General features: G+C 58.6%; 1 protein-coding gene and 1 long non-coding RNA gene across 2 annotated transcripts in view; both read left to right on the top strand.

The window, feature by feature from the left end:
* The window catches only part of RBM38 (RNA binding motif protein 38), a 15,409-nt gene extending 2,069 nt beyond the window's left edge, over positions 1-13,340 (top strand). Inside the window, exon 4 of the mRNA XM_019637388.1 lies at positions 11,694-13,340. Coding sequence (XP_019492933.1) covers positions 11,694-11,997 — 304 coding nt within the window. The 3' untranslated portion in view covers positions 11,998-13,340. The remainder of the gene's footprint in view (positions 1-11,693) is intronic.
* A 4,369-nt stretch (positions 13,341-17,709) lies between these two features.
* On the top strand, positions 17,710-20,301 carry LOC109380047 (uncharacterized). Its single transcript, XR_002123360.1, has 2 exons — positions 17,710-17,795; positions 19,931-20,301. It is a non-coding gene; the product is annotated as an uncharacterized LOC109380047 (long non-coding RNA).
* Positions 20,302-20,623: the final 322 nt, after the last annotated feature.

Here is a 20,623-nt window from a genome sequence, read left to right as displayed (position 1 = left end):
GGGGGACAAGCCTGGAACTGAAAGAAGGCTAATTGTGTGTCTCCATCCCTGGTGGAGGCCACACCACAGAGAGACGGGGAGCGTGAGCCCTGGAGCCGGCTGGCCTGGGTTCAAACCCTGGCTTCCCCCTTACTAGTTGTGTGGCCTCCGGCAGCTGACAGCTGTCTCTGCCCCCCTTTCCTCACCTGTGAGGTGGGGATGGTAGCAGCATCTCTGACTTCTGTGAGTGGAGGCTCGGGACTGGCGTGGTGCGGGTAGGTGAGCACTCGGCAAGCGTTGCCTACGTTCCTGGGAGATGGTGGGCTGGGCTCTTCTCAGGGCGCCCCTCTGACCTGCGCCAGTGCCCAACAGATGGCGGCAGCAGGGCACTGCCGGTGGGTCCGAGGTTTGTGAAAGCTGGAGCAGGTGAGACGGGATCAGGGCCAGATGTCCCCGGCCGGCCTGTGGGCCTTTTGTCTGGCGTGCTTTGGAGCAGCATGTCCTGCTCTCCTCCGTCCAAAAAACGTCCCCCTTCCCTTGCCTTTTTTTAAAACATCTAATAAGGCCTGGCAGCTGCTTGGGGAAGGACACGCACACTTCAGGGGCACAAAGGAGCCTGCCGTGCTGTCTGACTTCTCAGCCCCATGATTGATGTCGGCCGTGCGCCCCAGTGCAGGGAGCTTGTTGTTGGGTTTGGGGGTTGTTTCTTGTGGGAGTCGAGGAGGGCATCCCCTTTTAGAACGTTAGCATTTCTTAAGGTGTCAGAGAACAATCCTGGGCCCTGGGTTTTGTGCTTCAAGGTGAGCATGTGTGCGTGCCTGCCCTGGAGGGAGACAGTTTGAGAAGCACCCTGGTTCGCTGGGACAGCGGGCACCAAGGAGCAGAGCAGGGACAAAGCTGTGCTCTAGTGGACTGGGCAGGTCAGCCAGATGGCCGCGGAGCCGCTCCATGGCCACGATTTGGGGTGCCTGCCCTGCCAGGTGGCATCTGTGACTGCAGAGCGCCTTCCTCGTGGATTCTGGACATGTGTGAGCTCAGCTCCGGCCTGCATTCTTGGGACAGAGCCCGGAGGGTGGCCGGGAGCAGGTGGTTCTGGGTTTCTTTCCCGCCGGGACCTGCTTCATAAATGTCTGCAGCATCTTGGAAGGAGTTTGGGGACACCCCAGTCTTCTTGCCATCACCCCAGGTTCTTCCTCTCTGGGGTTCAGGCCACACAAGGAGGATGTGCTTCTTTTTCGTAGCTCTGGCTATGTTCCCCAGGTTCACAGCCCTGCCTGGGGGCAGGGCCAGCTGCACAGAGATCAGGGTGTGAGCCTTGAGCTCATGCAGCCCTTTCCTGCTGAAAATGCAACAATACCTTCCCCACCCAACTCTGGGCTCCCTTCGATCCATCGCGGCTGCCTCTGGGACTAGTAACTGTCAGTGTTTGGCCTCTGGAACCCGGAGACCTGGGTTCAAATCCTGATTCTGTCACTTACCGTCTGGGTCCATCTTCCTGAGCCTTCAGTTTCCTCATTTGGAAAATGGGAGAAGGAAACACCTAACAGTGCCAGCATGTGGGGCTGGGTGCCCATGCTCCTGCCACGTCTCTCCTGTCCTCACAGCTACTCTCTGAGGCTGGGCTTGATATTATCCTCGCTTCACAGATGGGGAAACTGAGGCAAAAGCAACAACCTGTTCAGAGCTGCTGAAGTGACAGGCTTTGAACCCAGGCGGGCTGGCTCTGCAACCCAGACTCTCAACTGCTCTCTGGGGTGGGCAGGTAGAAGGACGCCCCGACCTCTCCCCTCATGGTCCCCAGAGTGCCACCCACGTGAGGGTAGCTGGGGGTTGGTCACAAGATTCTACCGCCATGTGTTCCCAACTTCAGGCGACAATGTTTTGTAACTAAATCTGCTGGCTGGCCATTTAATACCTGTGCCTGGGAAGAGGCCTCCAACTATTTGTTGGTTGCCAAGGGGTGGAGACCCAAACAGGGACAAGGAGTCAAAGGGACTGTCCAGTGGCAGGTGGACTGAAGCCTCTCAGCGTCGCGTTGAGGTCCAGGCAGCAGCAGGGGCCCCTGGGTGCGCTGCCCAGAGAGGCGTCCGACCGAGCTACCTGGGTCAGCCGTCTTCTCCCAGGACCCGCCTGCCCTGCTAGAGAGTTGGGCCGTCATCATCCCTTTTGTCTTTGCAAACAATCGAGCTTGGGAGCACGGCCGGCCTGACTCAGCGGTCAGTTTTGTGAGCTCTGAGCTGGCAGGGAAGCCAGGCCTGCTGTTGGCTGAGGGCAAGGTGGGAGCGGGAGTCTGGACAGCTCAGTCTGTGAACCAGTTAACCCCCTCCAGCCTGGCTGAACTTTCCCAGACTTTCTGGCCCCTATCATATGCCTCGGACAGCTCTAAAGAGCTCATAGCCCCACTTTTGGGCAAGGCCGCTGTGGATTCCTCGCCTGGCTGGGTCATAAATGTCAGTGCAGAAAGATTTGCCAAAGAACTTTGCTCTTGATGCCTTTTGCTGGGATTTCCCTCGCCCCCCGTTTTTCCTATTTTAAGTTGAACGGGATCTTTTGGGACCTGACTTGGCTGCACGTTTTTGTCATGTAGCTACATACTGGGCCAAGGCTTGGGCTTTGGAGAAGGCTTTCTTGGCAGGTGACAAATGGCCCAGTCACGGGAGGAGACATCTAGAGCCATGGGGCTGCCCAGTTGAGCATCCCTTTGCTGGCTGGTGAGACAGGGAGCAGCCTGCAGGCAGAAGTGAAGGTCTGAGCGGGTTGGAGAGGGCATAGGTCCTCGCAGAGCTTTGGGTCTGGCCTGCAAGGAGCCTCCTGGTGTCAAGGGGTGTCTTTTCATGCTTGGGCCTAAGCCTGCCAGGATCTAAAGTTGGTGCTGGGCCTGGTCACACTTGGAGCTCCTCCTCGGGTTATTTTTGAAGGGCAGCTGCTTCTGTGGGCACAGCCTACCCATCCCCATTCTTTTTTTTTTAAGATTTTTTTGGGGAATTGGGATGGAAACAGTGCTGGGGAATTGGGGGAAGGGGAACAGACAAGTTGCTGTCTTTTTGTTCTTCAGTCTAGTTGTGGAGGACGTTGCTTCACTGGCCCAAGTTGGCACCATCATTGCACTCTTCCCGGGTGAGGCAGATCAGTCGCTGGCTTCTTTCTGGACGGCCGCTCACGGCGGCTGCTGGCCGCTCACGCTGGCTGCTGGCTACACGCAGTAGCCCATGGCAACCCACTGCAGCAGGGGCTGCAACCTACACCATCGCCGGTGACTCATGGCAGCCCAGCTCCAGGTTGAGCTGTTGTTCAGCATCTTAGCTGTGGAGGGCAGTGTCACTGGCCCTCATATGTGGGATCCGAACCGGGGCCCTCTGGCGTCCCAAGCCGGCTCTTAACCAACGTGCCACTTGTCCGGCCCCCCATCCCCATTCTTAAGGGGGCTCTGCTGTGGGTTCCACTCCCGCTCGCTGTGAGCCCTGCTCTGAGCCAGGCGTGGGGCCAGGCCCTCGGGGCCCAGACGACAACACAGGGTCCCGGGGCTGCTGGGTATCATGTGCACTGAGTGCCAGAGCAAGGACTCGGGTCTGCCTGGGTTCGAGGCCAGGCCGAGCCCCTTCTCTGTAGGCTCCTCTCCCTCTCTGTGGTGGGGACTGTGACAGTGCCACCTTGCAGGGCTGACTTGAGGCCTGAGTGAGCGCCTGTGTGCAGAGCCGGTCAACTGGGGGCTGTGAAGACCAGGGATTTTTCAGTAAAGAGTCGCAGAGCCGCCCCATGACGGCCTGTCACCCCAGTTGCAGGCTCCGGGAGAGGAGAAACCTTGAGCTCTCGCAGTGCAGGTGCGGGGGCCTGAGCTGGGGCTCTGACACCGTGGTTCCTTCCACGAGGCGTCAACACCTCCCTCTGGCCAGTGTTTTGACAAATCAGAGCCAGACCCCTGGAGCTGAGGACCCTCTCCCAAGCAGCACTCACCCCATTTGGCCTATGATTTCAGGGGCCCCTACCATCCCTGTGTGAAGGTCCCCAGTGCCCAAGTTGAGACCTGCTTTTGTCCTCACCGGGCCATGGGTGTGTATATGCCCAGGGGTCTGAGGGGCGGGCCCGGGTCACCAGGGCGTGACAGGAGGTACAGAGCACACGAGGCTGGGCATGTAAAGAGCTATTCCCAGAATCATTCATTCACTGAATGTTTATTGAGTGCCTGCTGTATGCCAGGCCCTGTGCCTGGGACTCTGTGAATCAGAAAGACATGGTTCCCCACCGCAGGGCCGTCACTTTCCAGGGGGGAAGCCAGAGGGTGACAAACGTGTCTGCACAAAAGGGCCCGAAGGTGTGACGAGTGGGACTGAGCAGGGACTTCCTTGTGAGGGTGGAATATCCCTGCATCACGATTGGCACAGTGGGTGGACGATCTGTGCGAGTGACAGAGTGTCAGGACACACCAAAAAATGGTGAAATCCAGCCAAGCCTGGACTCTAGTTAACAGCCACGTGCCAGTGTCAGGTTCCTGGTTTTGGCAACGCACTGGGTTATAAGACGTCATCATTGGGGGACCTCTCTGTACTGTTTTGGCAACTTCTTGGGGTTCTATCTCTATTTCAGGATATGAAGTAAATAAAGCCAGGGGCGGGGTGCAGTGCCTTGAGGTGGCTTGGTGCCTTGGGGGCATGGCAGGAAGTGACGTCAGAGCCCGAGGCTGTGGCGGCTGGGAGGAAGCCAGTGCCCTCTCCCCCGGTGGGGCGTCACGTGGCTTGTTTTTACTTTCAGGTGTCTGGGGTGACCGGCACTTCCTGTTTGTCACTCACTGGAGCGAGGCGGGGGGCAGTGCGTGGCCCTCTGCAGCGGGTGGCTTGTGCACACCTGCTGTTTATCCTCATGTGCCGTAACAGAAACCAGCCTCCGGAGTGGCTCTTACGTTCCTCTCCAAGGTTGAGCTCCTTGCCTGGCCCCACTGGCCCTGACAGGAGGGGCCTTTCTGCTGGGGCTGAAGCCTCAGACCCAGGGGAGAAGCCAGACCACAGACAGGCTGATGCAGGGGGTCTAATTTCCCTTGGGGAGGTGGGGGTTGTGCCCTGGAGCAGGGCAGTGGGGGTAGGCTCCCAGGTGGGCCACCCCTTTGTGCCACAGTGCAAAACCACGCTGGGTGAGGAGCCTTGGGACCCCTCTTCTGACTTGTCTTTGCCACCCCTTGTTCTCATGACTTTCCTCATCGACCCTCAGTTTCCCCGTCTGCCATGAGGACATGACACGTGCTCCGCAGAGTGGGGGCATCCGATCCTTCTCCTGACCCCTCCTGTGTGGGTGCATGGAGGCCTCGGTCACTCTGTCAGTCAGTTCATGCAACATAGGTGCTTGCTTTGTGCCAGGCTGGGGATGCCGGGATGACAGGAGACTGGGTCCCAGTTCGGAATTACAGGGCGTCCTGCCACAAAGCGGCCATGGGAAGTGGAGACAGGAAAAAGGGAATACGGTGCCTCAGGTGGCACTAGGCGCTGTGGAGGGAAAAGAGTGGCCCAGGCAGGGGAGGAAGTAGGAGATTGGGGGTGGGGAAGGGGGCGCCAGGGCCCAGCAGGGTGGCCTCAGCTCACGAGGGCCTGGGGACCCAGGGGGGCACTTGGATTTTTCTCTGAGTGACTCAGGGCTGAGATAGGCCTTGAGCAGATGAGGGCCAGGTCACTTGCATCTTAAAAGCACCCCTCTGGCTGCTAGGTGGGCTGGGCTACCCAAGCCAGGGTAGAGTCCCCACTAGGGGACCCAGTGACAATCCAGACGTGAGGCAGTGGTGGCCATTGGCCCCGGACCAGCAGCGGGGTGAGAAGGGTGGGATTCTGAATACATTTTAAGGAACGTATTAAAGAAAGGGAAATCCAAGAAGATTCCAGAGCTTCAGGCCTGAGCAAACGGAAGGTCGGGTTGTCTTGGGGGTGTGGGGTGTGCTTTTTGGGGGGAGAGCAGGAGATGCGGTTTGGACAGGTTCCAGTGTGGATGCTGTGCTGGGGCCTGGCATGGTCCCAGGGAGGGCATCTCACCTGCTCTGCATTCCCCCCCCCCACACACACACACACTTGCCTGTTGCCTGGTGGCCCCAGAGCCTGGGGGTTCCCCGGGGGCCCTCCGTGGCCTGGTTTCCTGACTGCCCTGGTGGCCTGTGCAGGGCCCTACCTCCCGGCCTGAGAAGCCTGGAGTTGTCTCCAGCGCTGTGGGCAAAACCTCCAGAGAGCAGAAAAAGTGAAACCAGCCCGTTTGCCTTTTTTATTTTTATTTTTGGCGATAGTTTTGCGCTCGGAAACACAGCCGATGCCTTTTCACTGAGTTTTGCTTTGAGTGTGCGGAGAATGCGGTTGTCTGTCTCCTGGGCGCCGGCTGCCCTTGGCTGATGGCCACACCCCTCGCCAGCCTGAGAGTTTGCAGACCATGGGCTCAGAGCCTGGAGACGAGTGCCTTCTAAGGGGACCTCCGGGGACCCCACTGGGGGCTCTGTCAGGCTCTCTGGCACCCTTAATTTACAGATGGGGAAACAGAGCAAGAAGACGCTGGACAAACATGGCCAGGATCTGAACTTGGGGTTCTCGCCCCTGGACCCCTGGTCTCTGTTGGGCCGAGTCAGCTGGGGTGCTCTTGGCTGTCTGTGTGTGTGTTATTAGCCCTGGGTGGGTGGGGGTCCAGGCAGAGACCCCAGCCCGTTTCCCTTTCCGCAGGCGTTGCTGGACCGAGGCAGGTCAGCCTGAGCAGACGTCCCTCGAGGGTGGTTGAGCCTTTTCAGCCCAGCGGGCTGCAGTCCCTCCATGAACCCCTGGTGCCTGGTGGGGCTGTGTTGGGGGGTGGGGGGAGAAGAGGAAGGACTGGGGGATGGGAGCATGGCTCGCCCAAAGGACAGTGTGGGTGTGGCTGCAGCAGCAGGAGAGGGCAGGGAGTCCCCGAGGGACACCGAGAGAGTTGAGAGAGTTGCCAAGCCCGTGACCTTCCCAGGGACTGGGCGGGGCATCAGGGAACCTGCTGGACATAAATGCCTTGTTCCCTGGTGCCAGACAGCTGGGACCTCTGCCTGGTTTGATGCACAGGCCTGGGGAGTGGGCGTGGGGCTGCCGTCAGACGGGGCTGGTGCTGGTCTGGCTGGGTCTTTCTCCCTGAGGAGCTCAGCGGGTTCCGGTGTGTGTGCGCACCCCAGATCCCCACCTGGCCCCCTTCCTAGCCCCCTGGGGTGGGCGTCTGGCCATGAGAGTGGTGAGAAGTCCTTCTATTATATTTGTCCTTCACTTTGTAGCCTACGGCAGGGCTCCCCCTTGGTGGGGTGCTGGGGACTGCCCCGCGGTGGGGCCGTCCTGAGGACTGCAGGATGCCAGCAGCTTCCCTGGCTTCCACCCACTGGATGCCAGTAGCATGCCCACCCCACTCTGCCCCCCCAGTGTGACAGCCGGACATGTCCCAGATGTGCCCATGTCCCCTGGGGGGCAAAGTCTCCCTGGCTGAGACCCGCTGCCCTAGTGGAGGGTCTCAGTTCTCACAGCGAGCCCTGGGGTCAGCCTCTAAGGACCCATTTTATGGAGGACGAGGAAAAGCTCTGTAACTTGTCCGAGTGCACAGCTGAGGGGAGACGGGATGGGCCTGCCTGGCCTGTGCCTGCTGGGCTCGGAGATGGCTCCCTTCCCCTCCACTCGGCTAGCCTTGCCATGTTGTGTCCTGGGCCCACCATACAGCAGCACCCGCCACCCTGCCTTTCATTCTGATCTGTGTCGGGTCTGGCCCCTGGACACACTGCGCTCCTTGGTCGGGACAGCAGCACCAGGGGCTGCGAGGTCTTGGCCTGGCTGGCGCCCGTGGGCCCTGGCCAGCTCTCCCGTCTGGGTGGCCCCTGCGGTCCTTACAGGGAGAGCACCGGGCGGCAGACGGACGGGGGGCAGACTGCTTTGCTCCCCCCTGACTGGGGGACTGTACGAGTCACCTGAGCGTCTCTGAGCCTCAGTGTCCATTTGGAAATGGGGTAACAACAGCACTTATTTTGTGGCTGTGAAAAGCTTTGTAAGTTATCTTGGGCTTTTCACACAGTGGTGGGAGCAGAGCACCTGAGAGACACAGGTGAACAGATACGGACAACATAGTCAAGGGTCAGGAAACAGGGTCCCCTTCCTCCCAGACTAAACGTTATTCGCCCCCACCGTGTCTGAGCGTCCCCCAGCAGGGCACCTCTGGTGCCTGGGGCCGAGCTTGGGTGCTGACACTGTCCGGCGTTGGAAACCTGTGAACATGGCAGCTGCCTCAGCTGACCAGACCTCGAGGCGGGTGTGGCCAGGACCTTGTCGTTTTTAAAGCGCCGGGTACTTGTGCTGTGTGGACGCTGTGAGGCCCTGGTCTAGGCAGCGGCTCCCCAGGGCAGGTGCTGTCAGAGTCCTTAGGGGGCTGTCCCATGCAGGGTCCCACACCCTGTCTGGCTTCCGTCTGCGGGGATCCACGTTTTTCGCAAATACGTTGCGGGCGTGTGTGTGAGGCGGGGCCACTCCTGCCCATGTCTAGAGAAGTTTTGGGCTCAAAGCTTCCACAGCCTCAAACTAAGGGAAAGGTTCCGAGGTTGCAGAAGTTGGGTGGGGCTCATGTGGTGAGGGCCACCGACAATGCTGGGACGGCGGCGTGCTCCCTTTCCCAGGAGGCCTCCCGAGGGCTGGGGCCCCTCGTCCTTATCGGAGGGACATGTGCCCAGCAGGCCATTGTGCTAGGCATCCGGGCAGAGCTCACCTCCCCAACCTCTCACTTGACATCCAGTCGTGGAGACGGGTGATAAAACTGCTCTGTGCAGTTGCCGCCTCCTCCAGGAAGTCCCCCCGCCCCCATCCCTGGGAATCCTAGGCCTGGTTCATGGGCTGGTGTGTTTATGTGACCTGTCCCCCTCCTAGAATTCAAGCCCCAGGAGGCCAGAGGTTGTGTGGTCTGCTCAGCCCCGAGTCCTGGCCCAGAACACACCCCTGACAGGTGAGAGGGTTGTCTCTCAGTTCAGGAGGCCAAGGAATGATTTGAACCCAGGCCTGGCTCTGTTCAAGGCTCTTGTTCCTGGGGGAGTGGAGGGAGGCCGGGGGGGTGGACAGCAGAGGCTTCTGAACAGGTGGGGCGAAGCAGCCATTGTGGCCCTGAGCCAGGGTCTCCTGACAAAAATTACAAAAGGTCACCTGCCCAGGTAGGTGCAAGGAGGAGCCACCTGTTGCTGGGGTTAGTGTGTTGCCATGGCAATCACTGGGGTGCCGCCACCTGGGAGGGCCCGTGGTCGGGGTTCTGGGGGCACCTCAGGCATGGGACCAGGTCTGTCCCAGACTCTCAGCCCCCCAGATGCTTGCTGCTGGATCCACGGGGCCCCCAGTGCCGTCCTGCACCCCTGCTCCGCCCACGCAGGTGGCTCATTCCTGGCTCAGGGTTTTCTCATGTACATGCTCTTGTCGTCATGGAGTCCACCTAACCTAGAATTCACGTTGGAAGGCATTAAGCGTATTCACACAGTTGTGCAAGCGTCGCCACTGTGCAATTCAGAACTTTATTCTCACCCCGAAAGGAGAGCCCTTGGCACTCTCCTCCCCAGTTCCCGAAGCCCCTGGCGTTCGAGCCACGTTCTCCCTGTCCGCATGTGCCTGCGGTGGACCTTTCATCTCCATGGAGTCATACAGCGTGTGGCCTTTTGTGTCTGGCTGGTTTCACTCAGCACAGTGTCCTCACGGTCCGTCCAGCATGAAGCACGTGTCAGCACTTCATCCCTTTTGTGGCTGAATGCTGTGCCCTGGCCTGGGCTCACCGATCTGTGTATCCTTTGTCCACCCATCAGCGCATGGACGCTTGGGTTGGTCCGGGCTGTTGGGAGCCGTGCACCGTATTCCTGATTCTGCGTGCGACTCCCCATTTGCCATCTACAGGTGTTTAAACCCACAGGTAACCTTGCAGCCTTTTTTCTGTGCATATACCGTGTAACGTTGCCGTCGGTCAGCTCTTGAACCCGTAAAAAGGGCAGTTTCGTGTGACTCAGCCTCACCCATTCTTAGCATATGTATAAATACATTTGTTTGGGGGTTTTTTTTGTTGTTGTTTTTTTTAGCACAAACAATATCACCATTTAGCGTAAATATCTCAGTTTTGCATAAACAGCTCCCCTGATGTGCTGCTGTGGGGGACAGGTTAGGGCTGAGTCTGGGCCTCCTGGCCGCACTGCCGCGTGGGCATTGTTCTCGGGGACATGGGTGACATCTGTGCCCCGTGGCTGGCACTCGGGTCTCTCTAGTTTTTCACCGACTCCGTAGGTGCACGTACTGGAGTGAGGGCGCCTCCTGGGTGCTGAAGGGCCTGGCTGGGGGGACAGAGTACCTGCTTTCTGCCCAGCTGCTCCCCACACAGCAGGGGATGAGCACACCCAGAGGGAGCGTTTTCCTTTCTCTTTCAAAGCAGCTTCTCTTTGGACCAGGGGCAGGGCAGGGATCCTGGACCCACCTTCTGGGTGCAGAAGGAAGTTGGGGTTTCACTTCCTTCTCCCCATCCTGTGTGACTCGTGCTGGTGCCAGCGGCCACGGCGTCTACCCCATGAGGCCGCTCTGTGCCTGGCGTGGAGCAGCATCTGCCGGGCTGCGGGCACTGCTGATGCAGGTGGCTGTGAGGCGCAGAGAGGCTCAGCTACTTGCCCAGGGCTGGCCAGCAGCCGGTTGGCAGAGCAGGCACATGCTGGTCCTCCTCCCTGCGCGTGGGTCCCCGTCTGTAGCATATGGGAGTTGATCCCCACCCTGGAGGACAGGGTGTGCCAGGCAGTGGTGACACCTGCAGGGTGGGACCAGCGTGGCAGTAAAGAGGGCCTGACAGTCTCAGCCCTTCCGGTCATCGCCATGGGGCCTTGGGTCAGCTGCTGACCCTCTGAGCTCCGTTTCGTGTTGTAAAAGGAGATAATGAGGTGAAGGCCGCCCTGAGGGGTCGGTTCCCCCAGTCACTACGGGGAAGGTGTGACCAGTGCAGGCGCCGCGGAGTCGGCTGGCCTCCTTCCTGAGACCTCACCGTCATTCTCATTCCTGCCACCATCATCATTGCACGGTTTTATTCCACCGTTCACTCAGCACCCCCTCGCTGAGCCCCTTCCAGGGGCCAGGACCGGCTGTCAGTGAAAGGGGTAATGTGTCAGGGGTGCCAGTGCTTTGGGTGGGGAGACGGACAGGGTAAGGCAGCAAATGGTGTAGGGCCCACTTGGTGGGTGGCAGATGGTGGCAAAATGAACAGGGAAATGGGAGGACGAGGCTGGCTTCGTGGGCTGGCTTCGTGGGCGTGTGACCCTTACGGTCGCATGGGGACCCCCGCTCAGAAGGGCCCGCTGTGGGTGTGATGCTCTGCTGTCACCGTCTGAAATGCTAAGTCATTGTCAAACATGGTCCCCCAATCATGTAGGCAGCCCTGTGGGGGTGGATGATGTGTGGGGTACAGGCTTGGGAGGGGGTGCTGGGAAGGGCCCACTGGGAAGGAGACGTTTGTGTACAGACTTGGAGAAGGGGCGGGGGCCCTGTGGCGCGCTGGGGAGTCAGCCCTGCAGGCGGCGGGAACAGCCCGTGCACAGGCTTGCACAGGTCATGTGTTCAAGTCCCACTGATACTGTCGTTGCTGCAGCCATTTTACGGATGAGGACAGGGACGCAGTATCACCCAGCTCTCTCGACTCCTCCGCCCCACCCCGGAGCCATCTGTGTCCCCCCGCCCTGTTGCCTGACCCCCCTCTGTTTGGCCCCACAGGCTGACCCCCCACTACATCTACCCTCAAGCCATCGTCCAGCCCAGCGTGGTGATCCCGGCCGCCCCTGTCCCGCCGCTGTCCTCGCCCTATATTGAGTACACGCCGGCCAGCCCGGCCTACACCCAGTACACGCCAGCTACCTACGACCAGTACCCATACGCCGCCTCACCCGCCTCGGCTGCCAGCTTCGTGGGCTATGGCTACCCAGCTGCCGTGCCCCCAACCCTCTCAGCTGCGGCCCCTGCGGGCACCACCTTCGTGCAGTACCAGCCTCCACAGCTGCAGCCCGACAGGATGCAGTGAGGGCATTGCCCCGATCAAGGCCCGTCACTCACACACCCACCAGGCCAGCGGCCGGCTGAGCTCGGGGTGCACACCAGCACCTGTGTCTCTGGGGACCCCACGGAACCCCCATCTGCACCCCGCACAGCCCAGAGACCGCTTCCCTTTAAATCCAGGACCCACCATGTCTTGAGGAGGGCTTTGAGAAAAAAGAATGCGTGAGAGCTACAGAAGATGTGACCTAGGCCTCCTGGCACAAACCCCTCACGCCTCCCTTCACCTCCCCTGCCTCTCGCCTCGCTGCAGGGCTCCAGGCGGGGCCTTGCCCACCCTCCGCTGACCCGCCCTCTGGGCTCTGCAGAAACTGTCCCACTCAGAGATGCCTTACTCCAGGGAAACCTAAAAGCGCCGTGAATTGACTCTTGTCACTCCATCCGCACAAGCTGTGAACGCAGGAGAAGGCGTGCGGGAACCTCCGCCTTGGAATTCTCGTTTTCTGATGACGGCACGGGGGCGGCTTCCCAAGACCCGAGAGGCTCCCCGTGCAGCAGGGACACCAGCCACGGCCGAGTCCCTTGCCATCGAAGCACTGCGACTTTTTTTCTTATTGTCATTGTTTTGCTACTAAGATGATTCAGAGTTTCAGTCTATTTTTTCAACGGAGGCTCCCGCCACCAAGCATCTAGAACCTGGTTTTGACTTTGAGACACTCACTTTTGTTGGTGGCCCCGCCCACGGAGACAGGGACAGTATTTCTGTTTGATAAAGTCACTCGAGCACCAGGAGCCCCTCGGAGGGTAGGCGCCTCCAGATAGGTCTCTCTCAGCGATGGTAAGTTGTCTCAGAAGCGTGTCCCCTCCCTACTTCTCACCCCACCCCCACCCCCACCCCCACTGCAGGGGGCAGAGGGAGTGGGGCCCAAGGTGGTGATGCTGGCTGCGGGGCTGGACCACTGCGTACCCCCACCAGCTTGCGGCCCCACCCTCTCATTCTTCATGTCCTCTGCTGTACACCAGCCTGAGCTGTGAGACCAACCGGAGACATGTCCTGCCTTCCTTGGTGATGGGGCTCCAGGAGGGGTCACTGGGGGGCGGTCTGCAGGAGGCCCCTGCCCTGCCTTGGAGGAGGCAGGGAAGGTGAGATGAGGGGGGCAGCCTGGCAGGGGGCTTGGGGAGACCGGGCTGGAAGGTCGTGGGGCGCTGGGGGTACCTTCAGACCTACCTCAGGGAAGCGGGAGGCCTCAGGGGGCTGACTGACGTGGGCAAGCGCTTTGCAGCACGCCTGGTGCAGAGTCCAGGCCCAGGAAAAAAAGGTAGCTAATATTATAATAATATTTTTATTAGAATGTTCTGATTATAAAAATAAAACTTGTTTTCTTTAAAGAAAAAGTTGGTCTGTAGTTTTCTCTTGAGATCGGCGCCTCCCACCCCCCACCCTCAGGGACCATGGGGCGAGTCAGGGCTACATGGTGTCACACCAGGGCCCCGCGCCAGCCTGTGGGCACCCGGAGTGATGGGAGAGACAGTCGCCCCACTGCCACCCACTGAAGTCGGGGAGCCTCTACTGTCTCCTTACTCAGTAGTCTGCTTAAAATCTCAGGGGAGGACGGGCTGGCCCCGCGTAGGTGACGTGCTCAGGGCCCTGGGAGCAATGGCTGGGGGCAGGTCTCAGTATGGTTGGTGGGTCCACCAGAACCCTGTGGAATAGAGGGGAAGCTCCCCATGAGAAAGGAGGGTGCCGCTAAAACCTGGATAAAGGCACCTGAGAGGAAACAGGTGGCCATCCAGCTGCCCTAGGGGTGCTGGCAGCCAGGCGGGGCACGAAGTCACAGACAGGAAGGGAGGTCTTGGCCGTGCTGAGGAACCCCAACCAGGAGATAGTCCCAACATCTAGAAATCACCTGGAGCCACTCAGCACTGGGGAAATCACGGGGGCCTCACAGGAGGTGGTAAGCGTGGAGAGGATGTTAACTCATTTTCCATTTGCTCACTCATCCGTTTATCCCAGGAAATGTGTGTCAGGTCACACGCCAAGCGCTGGGGATGGTCATAGCCACAGTCCTGCCCGTTGGGCTTATAATCCAGTGGGGGAGACACAACAAACATGCAAATGGGGTCATTTCAGATACCGATCACACTGAAAGAAATATTACAGAGCGATGGCAAATGACTGGGTTCTAGGCAGAGGGAACAGCAAGTGCAAAGGCCCTGGGGTAAGTAGGGGGTGTGGACCAAGGAGGCCAGTGTGGCTGGAGAAGGAGCAGTGAGGGGAAAGTGGTAGATGAGTTTAGGGATTGGAGCTGGGGAGGTGGCAGAGACCCAGAGGATGGTCTGCTGTGAGCACAGTCTGCTGTGAGCACGGCCTGGGGAGGGATCCCAGCGCACAGACCCCACAGTGCGATTGATTGTCGGGGGAGTCCCCTGAACCTGGGGGAGGGGAGGACGCTGCAGTTGGGAAGAGGCACTGAATGGCAGCCGAGCTGTGCAGGATGGAAAACTTCTGGTGACCTAGGGGACTGGAGTGGGCAGGGACCCCCGCCTGCCCCCCCCTCCTGCCCTCCCCCACTGGCTGGGTCATAGTTTGCAAACACTGATGTGGGTCAGGGAGGTCCTTGTGGGGCTCCAGGCTCAGAAGAGACATTTGCTGCAGCTGATAAGGGGTTGGGGGCAGAGAGGGGGTTGCGGGTGCTGCCAGGGTTATCTGGAGGGCCACTCATGGCCAGCCCGTTTCCTGTCACTATCGGCCAGTGGCAGCCTCTGGGACAGGCCTTGAGGCCTGAAAAACATCCTCCCGAGGCCTGGGATTGAGGGCTCTGGATGGCGACAACCCAGGAGAGAGAGCTCCCAATGTCACCCTCATTGTATGGAGAGCAGAGCTGTTGTCTGCAGGTGGGAGGCGGACACTAGTCACAGCTACAGTCATTATAGATGACGGTAATGACCTCGGGGGTGACATCTGCAGCACTGACCCAGGCGGGCCCTGTGCCAAGCGCTTCTCAGGGATGGTCCCAGTTACCCACAAGGTGAACACTGTGTCCCCATTGCACGGATGGAGATACAGGACACCATGGACTGGAGCCACCATTGCCCAGGCCCCCAAGGAGAGGTGGCAGGAGGTGGCCTGACGTGGACATGAAGGACATAGGTGGGCCAGCATCACGAGCTCAGCCCGGCTCCAGCTCCCTGAGCCTCACAGTGAAAGGGGCTGTGACTGTCCTTCAGGGGCGGGGACTTCCTGTCCCTTCGCTGTGTCCCTAGCAGCCAGTGCAGTGACAGTGGGCACAGGGAGGGGGCCGAGGGCGCCACCTTCCTCATCTGCTTCCGTCCTGTCACCCTTGGTTTTGTCTGTGAGCCTTGGTCCCACACACACATGCATACATACATGTATGTACACACACGTGCACACATATTAACGCACTCCTCTCCCCACTCACAGAAACACATATACGCACACTGACAGACATGTATGCCCCACACAGACATACACTGTCATAGAGACAGACACATGGAAACATACACACTCACCCCAATGTTCACAATCATAGATACACAGAAACTCACAGATACACACTACACAGACACACGCATCTATCTGCTATACAGACACACCCACGTGTATACAGGAACACACAGAAACACACCCCATGCACACATGCACAGACACACTCAGACTCATACAGTACATATATATACACACAGACATCACACACACTCATACAGGACACACACACAGATACACCCACATAGAGATGCATATGTGCACGCACACATAGATACACATGTGTTCACCGCCAGACACACACACACACACACTCCCCCACAACACGTGTTAAACGACAAGTGCAGAGCTGCCACCATGGTCTGGGCTCCATGCTGAGTGAGGGCCTCGTGTGTCAGCAGCAGCCAGTGTGTGAAGGGCTCATAGTTTTGATGTGCTGGGGGAATGGAGGTGGGACAGGAGCCAGCCCGGTGGGCTTAGCGCCGCGGTTCTCAACCTGTGGGTCGCGGCCCCTTTGGGGGTCGAACGACCCTTTCACAGGGGTCGCCTAAGACCATCGGAACACAAAAAGATATTTACATTACGATTCATAACAGTAGCAAAATCACAGTTATAGAGTAGCAACGAAAATCATTTTATGGTTGGGGGTCACCACAGCATGAGGAACTGCATTAAGGGGTCGCGGCATTAGGAAGGTTGAGAACCGCTGGCCTAGAGGGTTTGGGTGGAAAGGAGGTGGCGGGGCTGGCGGTGAGGGTTGGCACGAACAGAGCTGTGAGGTATGAATGAGCCTCCAGGGGCGGCTCCTGGCCAGCCTGGCAGAGAGAAGAGAGAGGGAGGTTTGCATCTGGGGCAGAAAGGAAGGCAGGGGAGCGGCGAGTCCCCCGTGCCTGGTCCCGTTAGCCTGGGCTGTGGCCGCAGATGCCGGCCATGGCGTCGGCGCCTGCCCGTGTCCTCCTGGCACTCCAGCTGGGGGAGGCACGCAGGGCCCAGAGGGAAAGCCCAGCAAGCAACTGAGGGTGAAGGCGAGAAAACCACTCAAATTCCTGTGAAATCCGCCTGCCAGTGGATGAGGGACCCACATTTCCTGTCAAAGGAGACAACCACCATCTCCCACCCCGCTGGCTTTAGTCTCCCACCCGTGGAGCTAAGGTTGTCTTCAGAGCCCCAGAACTCATCAAAACGAACATTTATTGAATGCTTTCCGTGGCTCTATGTCTGTTCTTTCTCTGACCTCTCCCAGCAACCTGTGGGAGGTTGACCAGGCTCACAGATGGGAAAACCAAGGCTGGGGCGAGTCAGCCTCTTGCCCAAGGCCAGAGAGCTGGTCTGGGGCAGAGCCGGGATTTGGACCCGACAATCCTGAATTTGGAAGGCCGTGCTACCCTGCCCTGAGGACTGGGCTCTGGCCTCACCACCCCCACCCAGTTCTCCTCCACCTCCTTTACCCCAAAGCCAGCCGGGCGTGTCCCCCTCCACATCCCTAGCTTGGCTGCTGAGTCACACTTGTGTTTGTCCCCAAGAGACGTAAACACTGATCTGGGAACCCCCTGGGGTTGAGGTCCATCCAGATACAGCAAGAATAACAAGGCAGCTGCCCTGCGTGCCCTGAGGCTGGGTGTCAGCACAGGGCTCGGAGGAGGGTGGGCACCTGCCCCTCCAGATACCTCCTGGGCTCCTGCTGGGGCCGATAAGTGCCGGGCTCTGCTTATCAACCCCACTCCCCCATCTGCTCTACCCCAAGCCTTGTTACACATTGGGGTGCACAGTGGCCTGGAGATCAAGGGTGGGGCGAACCCCCCAAGGCCAACCCGTCAGACAGCTGAGCTTGTTGCATCAAGGGACAGCTCAGAGTTCCTGGGGCCTCCTGCTGGCTTCCCTGCTCGCTGCTCCTGTGATGGGGACATTTTTAGAGAAATTAAAAATAACAGTATTTTTTTCTAAATTGGAAAACTAACAGTGTTGGGGGAAAATTCCAAAATAAAGGAACTGTATTAAAATAATCTCCATATGTGTATAGAAAAGCAGTAGGAAGGAAATAGGCAAGATGTTAGCGGTGGAAGGTTTACAGGAGAGTTTTACTTTTCCTGTTCACACAGTTCTATATTGTTTGCAGTGGAGCAATACAAATTGAGACATCAGGTTTAGTGTTTGGCCGTTATCACAGCTATGTGGACAACTTGCAAGTACTAACAGGACGGGGTTATCTTTGCGTCCGTCAGCTCGCTTATATTGGTCCTCTGGACGTCTCTGATGAGCCGGAGCTGGGCGGGTTCCAGAGGCTGTTCTTGCCACCTCCGGTCACTCGATCTTCTAAAAAGGTAACTCGGAACGTGCTGCTCCCTGGCATAGAAGCTTCTGTGGCTCCCCATTGCCCTGGAATAAAACCTCAGGTCCATGCAAGGGCCTCACAGCTGGTGTGACTGGCTCTGCCCCCTTTCAGATGCCTCTCTTCAGAGCGAGCAGTGCGTCTGCCTGGAGTGCCCTTCCTATAGAAGTCCATGCCGCCTGCCCACCTCCTAACCCCCTTCCCTGCTGGCCTGCCTCCTCCAGAGCACCTAGTAGGGTTTGTACTTCGCAGCGAATTTATTTGTTTGCTCGTTAACATCTGTCTCCCCTCCTGAGCCGTGAACTGGGAGGGGGCAGGAGTGTGTCAGACGCATCCTCGATGGTACCCAGCTACTGTGCCCAGTGCCAGGCACATAGTAAGGGGACATATAATACTTATAATATATGAGCTCTAAAGAATTTAAATGAGAAGATCTTCCAAGCTGAGGAGAAGTCATCCGAGGCAGTGTGGGGTGCATTTTCATGAGAGAATGCATGGGGAGGGGGAGAAGGGTGCCCTGGCCATGAGCTCGGGACCCGGCCAGGCGCTGATGTGGGAAAGGCACGCAGGAGTCCATGCCTGGGGAGAGGAGGGGGCCCTCTCAACTGGGACTGAGGGGGACAAGCAGAAGTGGGTGGCTGGGTGACCTCCCTCCCCCGCCCCGGAGCCTTCTGGGATCATCAGAGACGCCTGCGGGACTGTGGGGTGGGGTGCTTCCCACCAGGCTCCTCTCAGGCAGCCTGGCTCTCCTCTGAGGGCCACAGAATTCAATTTTGACCATATTTGTCTCAGAGCCAAGTGGCCACCCTGTGGGGCTGTGGTATAAATATCGGTTTATTTACTCTGTCCCAGCAAAGCATGTTTCCCTGTTTGTTGGTGCGCAAGTTTGGAAACGCGGCTCTGGGACGGGGGCTGGGAGGGTGGGGGTGGAGTGGGGGTTCTGGACGTCCTGAGTCAGCGTTCCCTGGGGCCACCCTTCACAGTGCTTCAGGAGGCAAATCCTCTGCGAAGCCAGCCGTTTTCAGCTGCCTGAGCCAGTCGTGTCCAGCCAACCGTTGTCCAGAAGGAGGACAAAGCAGCCAAGAGTCTTTTCCTTTGCAAATGACAGAAAACCCAAGTCAGGCAGCGGTGGATGGGCAGAATGTCTCTTTGCTTGGGACATTTACATTTGAATCCCTGGAACTTGTGACTATGTTAAATTACAGGGCTAAAGGGACTTTGCGGATGTGATTAAGGTCAGAGCCCTAACATAGGGAGAGGATCCTGGATTATCTTGGTAGATCAGCACGAGCCGGAGAGCCTCCTCCAGCTGGACACGGAGAGAGGCAGCCAGAGGGCAAGCTGGAGATGCGGCAGGGACAGGGTCCTGGCCCGCTGTGCTGGCGGGGCCACATGGAAAACATGACAAGAAACGTGGGCAGCCTCTAGGAGCAAAGACCTGCCCCCACGGTCAGTCAGCAGGGACTGCAGTCCTACAGCCACAAGGAGCTGAATTCAGCCAGCAATCTGAATGAGTCTGGAAGCGGATTCTTCCCCAGAGCCTCCAGCAAGGATCACAGCCCTGCAGACAGACAGATACCTGGATTTCCTCCCCCCACGCTCAGGACCCATCAGGGATCTGAGTCACACTGTGTCTGAGTCAACAAACGGCCACAGAAGCCGGGAGCAAGGGGGCAGGTGGGAGGGTCCTCCTCCACCCCTCCCCAGGCTCTGTTCTGCTCACAGTAAAAGCTCAGGGCCCCCGCTGGGGACTGTGTGCCTGGCCCACAGCCACTGCCAGCCATTTGCCTCACAAATGAGGCTCAGTGAGAGCTGCTGGACGCTGGCCAGGCAGCCTGGGGCTGCCCTTGGTGACTTAAGGACACAAGCCAGTATCCAGCTGTTGCAGAAGGCACCTGCTCCCCAGCTGCCTAAACTGTACCCCTGGCGGTGGGTGCCTGCCTGGTCAGTCCCCAGCCTGCTTGGGATCCCTGACCTGGCCAGCCTTCCCCACCAACTGGGAAGAACAACAATTGTGTGTCTAATAAACTCAATTCAGGTCAAGGAGGACTCATTGAATGTCGGGGAGAGGGGGTGCGGGGGTGCGGGGGGACTCAGCATTGACGTTCTATCATTTCACTCTCACAGCAGCCCACCATACAGAGGAGGACACTGAAGCTCAGAGAGGGCGAGTGACATGCTTAAGGCCACTCAGCTAACACCCCGCAGAGCTGGGACTTGACCCCATGTCATTCTGCTCTAGAAACTGTGCTGTGAACATGGGCCGTCCCCTTGGGGGTCATCTGTGTTTGTCCGCCATGCAGTGGGCACCAACAGCTGCGTGCTGGAGCCTTCCTCCCCTGTAAGGTCGGGGTGAGTGGGGGCGCTGCCTCTCTCTCTAGACTCTGAGCCCTGTGAGGTCGGGGCACTGCCCATATCCGTCTGTGATTCGGGCATGCAGCAGGCGCTCAATAAATGTTTCTGGAATAAATAATTGAATAAATCAATACACAAACTTCTTTTGAGCCTGAGTTGTGCTTTTTCCGCTACAGACACCCTCCCAGGCAGAGCTGGGTTGTGTCCAGCTCAGGGGCCCCAGTGCTGAATACATGGCCTGGACCCCCCAGTGGGGGTGCTGGAAACTTCTCTGAGGTTCAGCTGTGACTTAGTCACTTCAAGCCTTGCCCTGAGCTGGTTGGGGCTCCTACCTCAGGGCCTGCGAGCCGGGCCTGGGGAGGCATTTAGGGTGCCCTCCAAGGAAGTCTGGGGCGTAGGGAGACCTCTCTCTGGCTTCCCATGGCTCCTCGGCTCGGCTCCAGGAATTCCTTCCCGCTCCAGGAC

This window comes from Hipposideros armiger, unplaced genomic scaffold, assembly GCF_001890085.2.
Source record: "Hipposideros armiger isolate ML-2016 unplaced genomic scaffold, ASM189008v1 scaffold_32, whole genome shotgun sequence".
Taxonomy (NCBI): domain Eukaryota; kingdom Metazoa; phylum Chordata; class Mammalia; order Chiroptera; family Hipposideridae; genus Hipposideros; species Hipposideros armiger.
Note: the sequence above shows the minus strand (reverse complement) of the source record. Positions and strands in the feature narration are given on the sequence as shown.